At 43.5% G+C, this 14,916-nt stretch overlaps 1 protein-coding gene across 4 annotated transcripts in view; it reads left to right on the top strand.

The window, feature by feature from the left end:
* Positions 1–3,900: 3,900 nt before the first annotated feature.
* Positions 3,901–14,916, top strand: part of PPP2R5C (protein phosphatase 2 regulatory subunit B'gamma) — a 75,748-nt gene continuing 64,732 nt past the window's right edge. Inside the window, exons 1-3 of one of the 4 annotated variants that reach the window (XM_081911950.1) lie at positions 3,901–4,178; positions 6,314–6,379; positions 12,373–12,535. In XM_081911950.1, coding sequence (XP_081768076.1) covers positions 4,143–4,178; positions 6,314–6,379; positions 12,373–12,535 — 265 coding nt within the window. In that variant the 5' untranslated portion in view covers positions 3,901–4,142. Of the gene's footprint in view, positions 4,179–6,313; positions 6,380–12,372; positions 12,536–14,916 lie in introns of those variants that run through there. The other 3 variants (XM_081911948.1, XM_081911949.1, XM_081911953.1) reach the window with 3 other exon arrangements.

Here is a 14,916-nt window from a genome sequence, read left to right as displayed (position 1 = left end):
GGCAAAAGAATGAAATAGTATCATAAGCATGAAACATATCAGCTGCTGTTGCTGCCAGTCCTGCCAATGGTGGTTCGCGTACCCTCCAACATTTCTCCGATGAAAATAGGGACAGCCCATTCCATAATGATAATTTTACTATTTATACCTCAAACATCTTACTATGTTGATCCAGCCACTCTGGGCAGCTTGCAACATATATGAAAACATAATAAAACATTAAACATTTTTAAAAACTTCCCTATGCAGGATTGCCTTCAGATGGCTCGGGGGTCATATAACTCCATACCCTCCAACATTTCTCCAGTGAAAATAGGGACATCCTAAGGAAAAGTGGGACATTCCGAGATCAAATCAGAAACAAGGGTAGCTTCTCTAAATCACGGATGTTCCTGGAAAATAGGCACACTTGAAGGGTCTGGGTCAGGGGTCAGCAAACGTTTTCAGCAGGGGGCCGGTCCACTGTCCCTCAGACCTTGTGGGGGGCTGGACTATTTTTTTGCGGGGGGGGGCGCGAATGAACAAATTCCTATGCTCCACAAATAACCCAGAGATGCATTTGAAATAAAAGTACACATTCCACTCATGTAAAAACACGCTGATTCCCGGATCATCTGCGGGCTGGATATAGAAGGCGATTGGGCCGGATTCGGGCCCGGACCTTAGTTTGCATGACTTGCATGCTCCCTCTTGGGCTTGCTGATTGGAAGGTCAGCAATTCGAATCCATTCAAAGGGGTGAGCTCCCGTTGCCCTGTCCCAGCTCCTGCCAACCTAGCAGTTCGAAAGTATGCCAGTGCAAGTAGATAAATAGGTACCACTGCGGCGGGAAGGTAACCAGCGTTTTGTCCTCCGTGCGCCAGTAGCAGTTTAGTCATGCTGGCCACATGACACATAAAGCTGTCTGTGGACAAACACCGGCTTCCTTGGCCTGAAAGCGAGATAAGCACCATAGTCCCATAGTCACCTTTGACTGGACTTAACCGTCCAGGGGTCCTTTTGTTACAGGAAAAATCCGAGGGCTCCCTTGGACAAAACAAAGACACCAACCAGGATAACTTGGAGCAAAACAGCAGCCTGTAGGCTTGGCCTTTATTGAACTGTTGCAACAGGGTGTTCCCCTCACTTACAGGAGAGAGGAAAGACCCAGAAGAATAGTGTGCAAGGTCTTATAAAAACTTTTGAAATTCCCCTCCTCTAGATCAAGCCCACCCCCAGAAACATCATGCATACATTACAGAAAGGAGGGGTTGAGGGAGGAGTTGTGGTGGTAACATCATGCATACATTACAGAAAGGAGGGGTTGAGGGAGGAGTTGGTGGTAACCTGAGTGTCTTGTCACCTGGCTGGTTCCTCCCTTCCCCCCTCCCCCTGAGTCACTTAAGGAGACAAAGGAGAGTTTGCAGTTTCCTGCCCCCAGAGGGAAGATCTGATCATTGTCCTTTGTTTCAGTCCATGCTGAATCCACTCCCATATGCAAGTTCTTTGTGATCTTGATTGTCTTCTGTCTGGGATCATCAGGGTTGGCATGGGCAGGGCTCCTGTGGATGTGCTGAGACAGTGTAGGGATTATGGCTGACCAGGACTAAGTAACCCCCCTTTGTTAGTTCTTGTCATATGGAGTAAAATAAAAATGGAACAGTGCAAATCCGATGTATGGTTGATTTTCTATGAATTTATAACAGAATTGTGGCGTATGTAGTGTGTGAGTGTGTGTGTGTGTGAAGTTTATACAAACAGAATGATTGGGGTGGGGGGGTTCCTGCTACACTTTATGTTTACCACATGCAGGTGGTGCATTCTGTTAATGGAAGCTTGTTTTATACAGTATTTTGCACTAGAATACTGTTTGAGAAAAGTGAAACTCAGGGCCTAATTACACATTATGCTAATGGCATGATTAGCAATCATATTGAGGGTGTGTGTGTATATATATACTGTAAACACACACACATACACACACACACACACATACACCAGGTGCAGGTGTGTATGTGGCGAATTGTCATTGGTGCTTCAGTGTGACAGGAGGGGAGGTTTAAACCTTCTCTTCCCAGCTGCAGTCTCAGTAAATTAGCATTTGGCACCAATGGGAAGTTTTGCCTAATGCTACTTGCCATGCGGGGGGGGGGGGGACAGCTTTTCCAAGATCGCTCCTCCCTGTGTGCTGTGGTGCCAGTGTCAAGCATGCTCCCCCCCCCCCGCTAGTAATTAATTTTTAAAAACCTGTGATGAGAATTTACTAATCATGTTGTTAACATAATGGGTAGTCAGGTCATAAATCCAAATATATTATTCTACTTGCACAAGAGCAACTTGCAACTGTTGTTTGTGCAATTGGACGCGTGAGATCAGCTATGGAATCTACCTTGAATAATGTTGTGAGTGGATTCTTGCTCAAGCTTTTATGGAGCTGCTGTTTCTCTTTTCCTCATGCCTCTTTGGATCCAACCCATTGCTTGTGCTGCTGTAGCTAAACTGGATCAATAAGATTAGGCTGTAAATTATATGTGCAATATTGTTCGAAAGGGAAGTTGATATTCCAGAGCCAAAGATAAGAAGATCAGAAATCCCAGTATATGCAGAGTTATTTTGTTGCTGCTCCTAGCATGATAATATTCTGTTACTGGACTCGTAATACAGTTCATTTGTTTACATGTTTAACAAACGCTACTGGCAAAGTAAAGAAAGATTGTACAGGTGGTGCTCTTTTCTTTGCGTAGCTTACATCTGCATAAGTTGTCCCACAAGACTACTACAAAGCATTTTTAAAAAAAACACCGGCCAAGTTATGTGACTAAAGCTACTGATCTCCACCTGCTCCTTTATGGACTGCCAGCTCAGTGTGTTTAATTACATGGTTGTCTCATTTTGTTCCTAAAATGTACAGTACAACGGTAACCAGGGAACTTATTCCCAAAAAAAACTCTACCAAAGGTACTCAAACACTGGACTGGATGTTTTCAAAAGAGATTGAATATTTTCGCCAAGTGTAACAAATGAAAAACAATTTCCCAGGGAAGATGTCCTATGTCAAAATAAACAGAGGGGGTAGGACAGATTTTCATTGCCCTACAACATGTTTTAAAGTCGTAAAGCGGCCACATTCCTCTAAGACAGCAGTTCTCAAAGGTTGGTGTGACAAGAGAGGATGGCATGTGTGGAGGAGATTCAAGGACGATCAAATAAACATTTTAACATTTCAGTGTAGTATAGTAGCTATCTTTCTTTTTAATTTGCAGAATATGGATTATTATTTTCCAAAAAGAGCAAGAGCATTAAGATTGATAATGAGGACCATCCTAGTTGTGTTTTCCAGTGGATGTCTTATGAATAATAATAAAAAATTCAGCGTGACACGAGCAAAGTTTTATTCTGAAAGCATGGCCAAGAGGGAAAAAAGTTTTGAGGACCACTGCTTTCGGTCGTCTTTTAGCTGATCCAAGGCTGCCTGAGACAAATGACAAGATGGCACTCCTTAATTTCATGTACACCTGACCAGACCAGCAGCTTCGACGCTGGCAATGGGACACAAAACACACCTGAGGGCTTCACACAGCACGCTGCCTGTCTCTCTCCCACCCACCCCATATCCCGCCCCAGTTTGGGGGCGATAGGGCTGAGGTTTCTCTGTTTCTCCTCCTTCCCTCAGGCAGGCGGGGAAAAGGGCGGGAAACCGACCCTCCCCCCCCGCCGCGGCTTCGTGAGGAGAAGTTTGCCTCTTCCGCCAAAGCGGCGTCGGCGTCAGGGAGGGGGAGGGGACGTGGAAGGTACCGGGGAGGAGGGGGAGGAGGAAGAGCAACGTTGGCGCCACGTGACGCGGCGCAGCCAATGGAGGAGGGGCCCCGCCCCGCCGTGGAGCGAGAGTTGCCGACTGAGGCCGCCGCCTCCTCCCTCCCTCTCCTTTGCCGCCGCCGCCGCTCCTGGGAGTCCGAGAAGGCGGGGTGGTTGGCTGGTTGGGGGGGGGAGGGAAGAGGGGAGAAGCTTCCGCCGGGAGGGAGGCGAGGCAGGCCGGCTGGCCGGCCGGTGAAGTAGCAGCGGCAGCCCCGGGGAAGAAGAGGAGGAAGGGGGAGCCACCGTCCCCGCCGTGGGAGGCTGAGAGTCTCCGGCCTGGCGGGCCCCCAGCCGCCCACCCAGCCGGCCATGCCGAATAAAAACAAGAAGGAGAAAGTGAGCCAGGTCAGGCCTGAGGAGGAGGCGCGGGCTGGAGGAGGTCCTGGGAGAGGAGCAGGCCCCGGGGAGGGTGTCGCTGGCGGGGTGCAGGCAGGCCTGCGGGGGAAGCTGGAGTTTGGGAGGTGGAGGAGGTGGGAAAAGGGGGTCCGGGGGGTCGCTAGTACTGGCTGGGCTTCGGGGAGGGTGATCTGAAAAGACACACAGGGCTTGAAAGATGTACCTCCTGAGAGCAGCTGCTGCTGCTTCTTCCCTGGAGATTTGTTAAAACACACGCGTCCCTGTGTACACACGTATACATAAGACACGCGCCTTCCATTATCCGCGCACGCGCGCCGCGCTTCATTATTTTACGCGCAGGCTCCCACACGGATCTCGAAAAGGGTAAGAAAAGGGCAAGAGGCACGAGTTTGTACTTTGGGAGGATAAAGCGACAAAGAGTCTTGTGGCTTTTTTTAAAAAGGACTAACAGGTTTACTGTGGCGCGGGAGTTAAGTCTTTTAGTCTTCCTCGTTGTTGCAGCAGGCTTAGGGCGGCTCAGCACCCCTTGCTTTGAGGTTGGTTTCTGGAGGTGTCCGGTATTCCTTGCTAAACAGTGGGTGGGTTTCTTTTGGAGGGGAGAGGGGAGTCTATCATGCCAAAGGCTGGCATGGCTAAGGCCAGTGGGAAATACACAACAGAGTTGGTATGGTGGAATCGGTGTTGTTTGTTTATTTATATTTTGATTGGGGCATGTCCTAACAAACTTCCAGATATGCTTGTCAGCTTTCTGGATTTGGCTCTGTCATGTATTTGCAAAAAGAGGCAATTAAAACAAATGTTAAGGTTTAACATGTCATCCTCCTGCTTGGGTAGGGAAACTATTGGCATCTTGACACAGACATGATTGCCTTGAAGTGAGTGATGTTTAGGCATAAATCTTAAGTAATGCTGCAGTCCTATCCACAGGTACTTGGGGGTAAGTGCTGCTGCTTGATGAGATGTATTTTGAATAAGCATACATAGGATCAAGCTGTGTGATTGCCAGATGGAATGGTCCTCCCTATGTGTGTGGTTCTGGAGGTGGGGAAACTATTGCACAAGCAAAAAATCCTTGCACAGGGCTTCCATTGACTGGGCACATTAAGTAAAACCTGTCCTTTGTCTCCTAATTGACAGGGCAACTGAGGCAGAAACCTGGCCTCTTTCAGACATTCCAAGAAGTCTTGTTTTAGTGCTAAAACTGTGATAAAAGGCTCCTCTTCCACTTAACAGGACCCTTTAGTGCTGAATTCCATGCAACATCTGCACATCTGTTCAGAATTTGTGTGCTTATTGCACTCTGTCTGCTATCTTTTGTATCTCACTGTTACCCTAACAGACAAAAAAGGCTGTAGCACAGGCCAAATACATCCCAATAAATTTAGGGGAAGAACAAATAATTTAGGGGAAGAACAAATCCAGGTGCTCTGTGATGGCTGTTAACCTGGGTTCTAATTGTCAGGTGTGTTCTGAAGTGCTGGGGAGGGGAAAGTCTCAGGTCTGGTTTACACTTTAGTCCTGCTGTTATAAACATACAAAGTTATGGGAGTGAGCCTTGAACTTGCATGTCTTCTCTTCTCTGTTGTACATAGTTTTCAGTTTGAACACATGGGGTCAAAGTTTAAAGTAGACCTCAGGATCATAGTATTGAAGGTGATGTCATGGATCACCTGTTGCATCTTTGCAACTGTAGGATATATTCCCTGAGCTTCTTCTGTACTAGCTGTGGCCATCCAGCCTCCTTATAATTCTCCAGGGTTTGAAATTGCTCAGACCCCAGTGTCTCTGTCCAGATTTCTAAGCTGTTCTTAAAAATTAGAAAGCAGTGGTTGATTGCCATAATACTTTCTGCAGCTTTATTGCCCATCCCTGTTCCATCTCCTTTCTGACAGCTTTCCTTGAAATTTCAAAACTATTGCATGTTTCCTTTTACTTGCATTGGGGTAGTTGAGCTTGATTTGAAAACTATGCTGCTTGCTAAGAGAGAGTAAATGGAAACCTAACATCTTCTCTTTTATAGTAAGCATGTGTTGCCATTTATTTTATTTCATGGATTTTGTAACCGAAATTGTACTGTTTCTTTTTCTAAGTAGGGGAAACTTACATGTCTCTGTAAATTTCAGGAACCTCCGAAAGCAGGGAAAAGTGGGAAAAGTAGCAAAGATGTACAAGATAATCTGGACATGGAGGTAAATGTTACAAATTTAAACGTTTTGCTTTCTTTCAAAAATGTTTACACTGATGTTTTATAACTTCCTTTGCTGATATTTGGCAGTGCTTTTCAGTCCCTCTTGTGATCACTAGCAACTTTTCAGTTAAAAACTAAAAAGTGAAGTGCCTTAGTAACCTTGTTTTGTGAGAAGCAGTAATGTGAAGTTCTCAAAGTGTGATTAAAAATTGTTCTCTTTACCATGAACTTCTGGGTAACTAGGCAAACTGCTGTTTGTTAGCTCTCCCTGCCCCCCAATCTGAAATACGGGAATAAGAGAGCTGGTTTACCTTACAGGAATGTTGTAAGAAATCTTGAGATAATACACTTCAGGTGCTTTGAACATTTAGGAAAACTGTGCTACAATGTTTGGGGATCTATATTTTTGCCTTTTAAAAGTATGGTGGTGTACCAGTTTTTAATAGAGTAGACCCATTGAAATTAAGTGGCATGACTAACTTAGGTCCATTAATTCCAGTGGGTCTACCCTGAGTGGAAGTTAGTTGGATGCAATGCATAAAGGTAAAGGTACCCCTGCCCATACGGGTCAGCCGTGTCCGACTCTAGGGTTGTGCGCCCATCTCACTTAAGAGGCCGGGGGCCAGCGCTGTCCGGAGACACTTCCGGGTCACGTGGCCAGTGTGATGAAGCTGCTCTGGCAAGCTAGCACCAGCGCAGCACACGGAAACGCAGTTTACCTTCCCGCTAGAAAGCGGTACCTATTTATCTACTTGCATTTTGGGGGTGCTTTCGAACTGCTAGGTGGGCAGGAGCTGGGACCGCCGCAGGGATTCGAACCGCCGACCATGCGATCGGCAAGTTCTAGGCACTGAGGTTTTACCCACAGCGCCACCCGCGTCCCGGATGCAATGCATAGACTCTTGGAAATGAATGTCTCATGTGACTCATGACAGACTGTACTGTACCTTCTACAGATTTGTTCTTAAGGCTGCAATCATGTACGCATTTGCCTATACAAAAGTTCCATTGGGTCTTATTTTTCATGAAAGTACAGCTTTCTCATTTTATGTTTTAAAACGATTCGGTTTGGCATTTCTGTGTGCTGACAAATGCTGATTTCAGCTCTTGGAATGTGTTACTATTGTGGCATTTTTAGGGTGGGCATCTGTCATGGATGCTTTAGTTGAGATTCCTGCATTGCTAGGGGTTGGACTAGATGATCCTTGGGGTCCCTTCCAACTCTACAATTCTTTGATTCTATAAAAAGGCATAGGGAAGTAATATGTCTGTTACTGTTAACACATTCTTTAATGCTTTTGTCAAATCTTTAGCTGAACTACTTAAGCAATGTTTTTAAGCATGATAGAAATAGAAATAATTTATTGTCACTGTTCCACTTGTTTACAGTGAAATTAAACGAGCCCCCCCCCCATCTCTCTGTCCTTTTAAAAGTTTCCAAAGTGTGTCAAAAGTGTTTACCCTGTTACTGCAGCCGGATAGTACTCAAAGGGTTTTGATGTAATAGTATGCACCTAGCCTCGTTATATTTCCTGTATGCTGGTGGTGCAGCATGGGTGGGGCCCTGTTGCACCTAATTTTCAACATGACTTGCTAGTTCTGCATGCAAGCAGACTTGCTGTTTCCTAGATGAGAATCAAATCAGTGGGACAGGATAGATACTGTGCCTGTGACTTGGGGCTGGAATACTTGGCTGTTTCTGCCCACTTCCTCCAATGCATGGGGAGACTAGCTTCTGCTGTGCATGTTGGAGGAAGAGAGTGATTTCTGTGTCAGCTAGACATGTGTCCCTTGTAGCTCCCAGAGGAAAATATGAGAGGAAAATGTGCTTCCCTCTTTATTTCACCAAAAATTATATGCCAGTTGATAATAAGGAAACCTCTTGGTACAAATATAAAATAAAACATTAAAAACATTAGAAAGATTATTAAAACCATAATGGAAAAAGAGATAAAACACCTGCCATTTCCAGAGATTGAAGCGGTGGAGTGATTCTGCAAGTAAACTGGTGCTAAGCAGCTAATGCTTTATATACTAACACCTTGTGTTTGGCCCAGTAGCAAATGGGCAACCAGTGCAGATCTCTTTAAGCAGAGGTGTTTCTCATCCAGTCAGCTTCTCATTCCTGTCAGCAGCTAGGCTGAAGCACTCTGCACAGTTTCTGGCTCAGGCACAAGGGAAGCCCCACATAGAGTGCATTGCAGTAATCCAATCTTGAGAAGTTACCAATGCCTAAATTACTGCGGCCAAGCTCTTCTGGTATAAGATTTGCGAAGGGAAGGAGCTGTAGAGACAACCTATGCTGCTGGGGAAAGGAGGGTGGAGAGAGAATGGAGAATTGACAGCGATGTGGCTGAACATATGGGCCACATTTGCACAATCAGCCAAGATACGCATGAGCGGTGTGCACCCACACATCCCGCTTTGCTGCTGCTTTAGTCTTCACTTTGTGTGGGTAGTGAAGCAAACCAGGAAATGAAGTTAGCCATGGTTTAAACATGACTTCCGAATCCTGTCTCATTTTTTATTTATTTTATTTTTACCGTTCACACAAAGGGAGAATCAATGTGGTAGAAAAAGAGCTGTCTGCATGTACATACAGCTTGTACATATCCTGACTTAACAAGCCAGGATTTGATCATGCAAACAAAGCCATGGGATGGCTAGCACCCACAGCAGATAATCTTTCGTTGCTAAAACCACAAGGACTGTAACATGCAAGTGTTTCTGCACTTAAATTGTTACTGGCAGAATAATTGTGCATTTTGGAATGTAAGACGATAGTGCAGGTACAATTAAATATTCCATTAAAAATTGTCTGAATACATATTAATCTGTTTTGTGTACATGTATGTAAAATTATTTATCAACATACTGGGAACCATTTTAGTCTCCAGTATGAAATTGTGTCTCGTTATATGAAAATATATAGTGAGTGCATATTCTGAAGCGCCATTAATGGCTAAAGGTGTGATGCAGAAAAAGTGCAAAAATTCCTTGCTAAATGAATGTTCTGTGTGTTATACAATGCAGAGCTCTACCAGACTCTCCTGGCGCCATTTCTGATGGCTAGGGAACAAAGGGATACACAGAAACCATACACTTGGATGCTTCCCAGAAAATAGAATCAGCACTACAATCACATATGCTTACACGACGAAGCACAAGTAAATGGGCCAATGGCTCAGTATGGAAGTTGGCTTCACTTAGCCTTCTTAACAGCAGCTATCCATTAGCTAGGTGGTAAATCTTATATCTGTTCAACTGGTTGTAATGTCTGCAGCGTGCAAAAATCAAAGCTTATTTCAAAAGCAGAAATTGGGTGGTTTGATGCTTTCCCATGGCCCAATATTCCCTGGCTTAACGTCTCCACCTTTCCCTTCCCCTGTATCTGTCTTGAGTACTTTGGGCTAATTTTACGTATAATCTTAAGCCTCTCTTTCTGGAAATGTACTAGCATATGTTGTTTTGTTTCAAGTGCTTGTGAAAAATGCCAGATTGTGAAGACTAGAGAATGTCCTCTATTCAAAGAACAAGGAGAACACAAGTGGCTGCATCCCACAAATATTTTATTTATAGACACCTATATAAATCTTATAATTTTATTTGAATTCATGGTGGTGCTTACTTTTATGTTATCTTCTCTGTAGATCTGAAAGCACTAGTAAAATGGGTAACATATTTCAAACGTCTCATGTAACTTGTCTGAAGTCCAATTAAAAATGAATTCATGGCCAGGGTTGCAGCTGAACTTTTATATTCTGTTAGGCTGGAACTACATAAAGCGGGAGCTGCTTAGCTGATTCCAAAAGTAGAATATATAAAAAAAAGTGTGGTGTCGTTACACTGTTGAGTTTTTCTGACACCACAAGCAGCAACTAAGTAGAGCAGGGTGGGAAACTCAGCAGTCTACTGTTGTTTTGGGGTACTGGACTTTACCATCTAGGAGGAGATGAGGCGATGGAAAGCCGTAGTTTGTTGGTGCAGCAGCTATATCTATTTCTGACCTCATCTTTTTTTAAGTCATCTGCATCTGTCTTGCTTACTTTAGTCCAAATACTGATGGTCACAATTGCATCATATCAGATGTACTGTAATTAGTTTAGAGTTGTCATTAAGTAGCCTTCTGTGCATCCGCAGACCCTGCTCACAACTGCCCAAAGAGCCTTTGTGGTGTGACTAATACGGTACACCTATTTACAATTCATTGAATATCCTTATTAAAAAGACACCAAGTTCCATGGATTCCCCCCCTTCCTTGCCTGAGGGCAAAATATTAACCTGCATATTCCATTGGGTCTACAGTACTGACAATATTAATTATGAGGGGGTGTGACAACAGACCACTGTAGAAGGTAAAGTACACTAGTCATGAGAAAGAAAGTGTTTATTGGAAGAAAATACAAACATAGTTCAGAGAGTGCATCCATAGTCCACTCTCCTGAGGTTAAAGCAACTTTTTCTTCTTTAGGAAATACAGAAGTTCCATACTGTTCCCTTTGGGGTGGGCAGGAGCAGCAGTGGGGGAAGAGTCTACTGATGCAACTCTACTTGCTGTTAAGCCCCAACCCGTAAGCTTTTAGTCAAAGAAAAATGCTAGTAGGCATTGATTTTCAGTTATACACAGGGTACTTTGATGAGCAGTTTTCCCTCTTTAAAATGAAGGTGACAGCAAAGAGTGTTAAAAATAGATGCAAGCTTGTTGTAAACAAAGTACTGCTTTTTGGAATCTGAAATGCTATGTGTACTTTACCTAATATCATAATGCAGGTACAAAGTAAGTTCTCAATTCTAATTTAAAGGTTCAGGAAAGTCAGCGTAGTTCTTTCTTCAAAGTCCATGGATCGTAGACTTGCTGAACCTCATGGGTATTAAAGAGACATATTTAGCCACTTTGCCTCCCTATCCTTTTGGAATGTGTATAGCAGCATACAACATTAAACAAAGTCATTAATCATAGAATTATAGAGTTGGAAGGGACCCCGAGGGTCATTTAGTCCAACGCCCTGCAATGCAGGAATCTCAACTAGATCATACATGACAGATGGCATCCCACCTCTGCTTAAAAACTTCCGAGGAATGAGAGCCACCACCTCTCATGGGAGTCTGTTCTACTGTCAAACAGCTCTTACAGTCAGAAAGTTCTTCCTGATGTTTAATTGGAATCTTTTTACTTGTAACTTGAATCCATTGGTTTGGGTCCTATCCTCGAGAGCAGGAGAAACTCCATGTGAGAGGCATTTAGATATTTGAAGATGACTATCATTTCTCCTCTCAGTTTCCTATTTTCCAGGCTAAACATACCCAATTCCCTCATAAGGCTTGGTTTCCAGACCCTTGATCATCTTGGTTGCCCTACTCTGCACACGTTCCAGCTTGCCAATAGCCGCCTTAAATTGAGGTGCCCTGAACTGGACACAGTACTCCAGATGTTTTCTGACCAAGGCAGAATAGCATGGTACTATTACTTCTCTTGACCTGGACACTATACTTCTGTTGATGCAGCCTAGAATAGTGTTAGCTTTTTTTTGCTGCTGCATCACACTCATGTTAAGCTTGTGGTCCACCAAGACCCCCTAGATCCTTTTCACATGTACTGCTGGCAATCCAGGTGTCCAATCAGATGTGCACTGTGGTTTATTTTTATGCTTTTGTGAAATAGACACACCAAGGGTGAGGCCAAAAATAGAGGCTTCATAAAGCTTGCCCAAAGTAAAGAACATTGGTATTTTCTCAAGGATGCTTCCTTTCTGGATCATGGATTGGGTGTAGCAAATCTTACAGCACTTGTTACCTTTTTGAGACTGTCTCTTGGCATTATGGACTTGTCCCCTTTAAGGTTTTCTAAAATAGGTTTAAATATGTGGTGACAGCCAAAAAAGAAAACCCCTTTGGAGTTAGTGCTAATGGTATTAGAAGTGAAAACTATTGTTGACTGCTTTATATTGTTTGACTGCTTCTGTTTAAGAAGTCTTAATTATTCTTTATATACAGGTTGCAAGCAAAAAATCCAGCAGCACCGTTGTACCTGCAACACAGATAGCTAAAATCAAAACACCTCCTGTACAACCTGTAGTGAAGAAAGAAAAACGGCAGAGTTCCTCAAGATTTAATCTTGCCAATAACAGAGAACTCCAGAAGCTGCTAGCTTTAAAAGGTATTTACTATCTTTCTTTCAGTAATCCTTGCCGTAGAAGCAAGTTGGTAATGTAAGAGTGAGCAAATTTCTGCAACTGCAGACTTCAATTTGGAGGGCTCATTTAGGCATGCACAGCAGAGGTTCTGACCTTTTCCCCTCAAAGATTGAGTCTTCAGTGCACTTCTCGAACTCGCCTGGTTTCCAAAGTGACTTGTCAAGCTGTGCATAAACTGCTGTTGAGAGAAGGTGGGGAGAAAAAGCTAGTGACCTTGTTGCGCATCCAGCTCACCAGATGGCCTATAGGATTGTAGCCGTGGGGTGCGAGCAGCAGATTACATTCCAAAATGCATGCGATAACATTGTGCATTGGTGATGTTGGGGCAAAAATTAGCTAAGAACTTATTGGGCTCTTACTCAGTATGCATCTACTGTAGAGCCAAGACTACACAAGCTTTGGTTTATTGTGGGGCCCTGGGCCATTTCAGAAAGCAAAGCAAATGAGCTTCTACTGCAGATGCTGGCAGTGAACTGGAGAACAGATGAAATTCACACTGTTGGCTATGAGTGCATGCCATTCCATAGGTGATGGCAGCAAATTTCCATCTTTTAAAGAGCCTTGGTATTCATATTTCCCAGTTCATGAGCAGCGTCCAATATGGCTTTTAGCGCTTCAACCTCTGACATACCACTTTTGGCCGACACTATTTACAAAGCTTACAATTATTCTGCCTGGGCATATTGGCACAATAAAAGGTTATCAAATTCACACCAGTTGAACTGCCAAGGTTTTCCCCTATAGGTCTTGATGACACTCGAGGTTCCTTCCAACTCTGCAATTCTATGATTCTGTGATTGTGGTTTTGTGAGATGCTGTATTATAAAAACTTGCCCTGCCAGCACAGAACTGCAGTTTTCAGTTTTCCTTGGGAAGAGGGATTAATCCTTAAGTGAGTTTTGTAGATGATGCAGATTCCAGTTGTGGGTATTTCTAAAGTGTGGGTCACATATGTATTCTTTCTTTGGCATGAATCCATCACCTGTCTTGGTAGCTATTGCTGACCTGGATTTGAAACCACAGTTTGAAGCTGACTTTAAATCCTAATTGAGAGAGAGCACTAGTCATTAGTGAGGGTGGTAAATGCAAATACTGGTGTAACATTAACTACAGTTAGGTTTAGTTAGACTGTTCCTCCGAGAGGAGAGCATGTGATCCTGTGGCCTTGTGTAAAAAGCTTTGCTTCCATTTAGAAACACTGGTCTTTAAATATGGCACTTCATTTGATTTCGTGTTTTTAATATTCTGTTGGGAGCCATCCAGAGTGGCTGGGGCCTAAGTAAATTATTATTATTATTATTATTATTATTATTATTGGACTTGAATTCAAGTATTGGCAAATGTCTGTGTACTGAATATCAAAAAGTATCTCACAAGCGTATAAATAACTAAAGCAAAGTGGCTGGATGTATCTATGCGGTTCTATGCAATTGTGTGCCTTCTCTTTCATCTATGGTAAATGGAGGTACATTTGAAACATGCAAGTAGTATTTGAAGTGTTAGAAAGTTTAAATGTTAGGTGCAAGTTCTTCTTTATCCTGTATGATGACCAGTCAGTAACCTCACATTCCAATAATATTCCTCCTCCTGATGCAATCTCTTGCTATTTGCTTACTGCAACATCCTCTGGCTGTTAATGTGATGTTCCTTATAACTTAAAAAATAGGAAGTTCTGCATAACATCAAGTATTGTATATAACTTTATTCTAAATACATTAAAATTGGAAACTAGTTGTGTAATCTTATGTTTTGTCATTTTGCTAATAGAATTTGGTTCTCTTTAAACGGAGTATAGACAATGGTTTTGAGGAAGTTCTTCAAAACATAATCCAAATACATTTCTGTTGTTAACTAGCGCTGATGCAGAGTAATGGGGTAGGATTCTGTGAATCACAGGTGAAAGGTTGGTTGTGGGAGGGGACTTACCAATTCCCTGCTCCCTACGAAAAAACCTCTGGAGTGTCAGGGGTCCACCCTGAACAACATGGTATGTGACATGGAGGAGAACTTGCCAAAATGATTCAGAGGCATCTTAAGGTTTATTCAGGGCTGGGGAGTCTAGGACCCCCCTCTTTCAGACTCTGCCTAGGTTTCACCCTGACGAGAGAAGCTCTGCACCCTCAAGTGCTTTTGCCTGGCTGGAACTGTCTTTGAACTATGGTAATGCTGCTTGTTCAGCTGAATGGCCAGTGAAGGTGTGTGCGAGAGAGAAAACCTTTAGACTTTTACATGACTGGAATGTAGTGTATTATGCAAAGGTAAGAGTCACTTCCATTGTTTTGCCCATTCTGACCCTGCCCATTTTTGCTTCTGGTTTTATCAAATCGCTGGCATGTGGCTATTA

This window comes from Podarcis melisellensis (genome assembly GCF_964234715.1).
Source record: "Podarcis melisellensis genome assembly, chromosome: 1".
Taxonomy (NCBI): Eukaryota; Metazoa; Chordata; class Lepidosauria; order Squamata; family Lacertidae; genus Podarcis; species Podarcis melisellensis.
The sequence above is the reverse complement of the archived record's forward strand: the minus strand, read 5'-3'. Positions and strand labels throughout refer to the sequence as shown.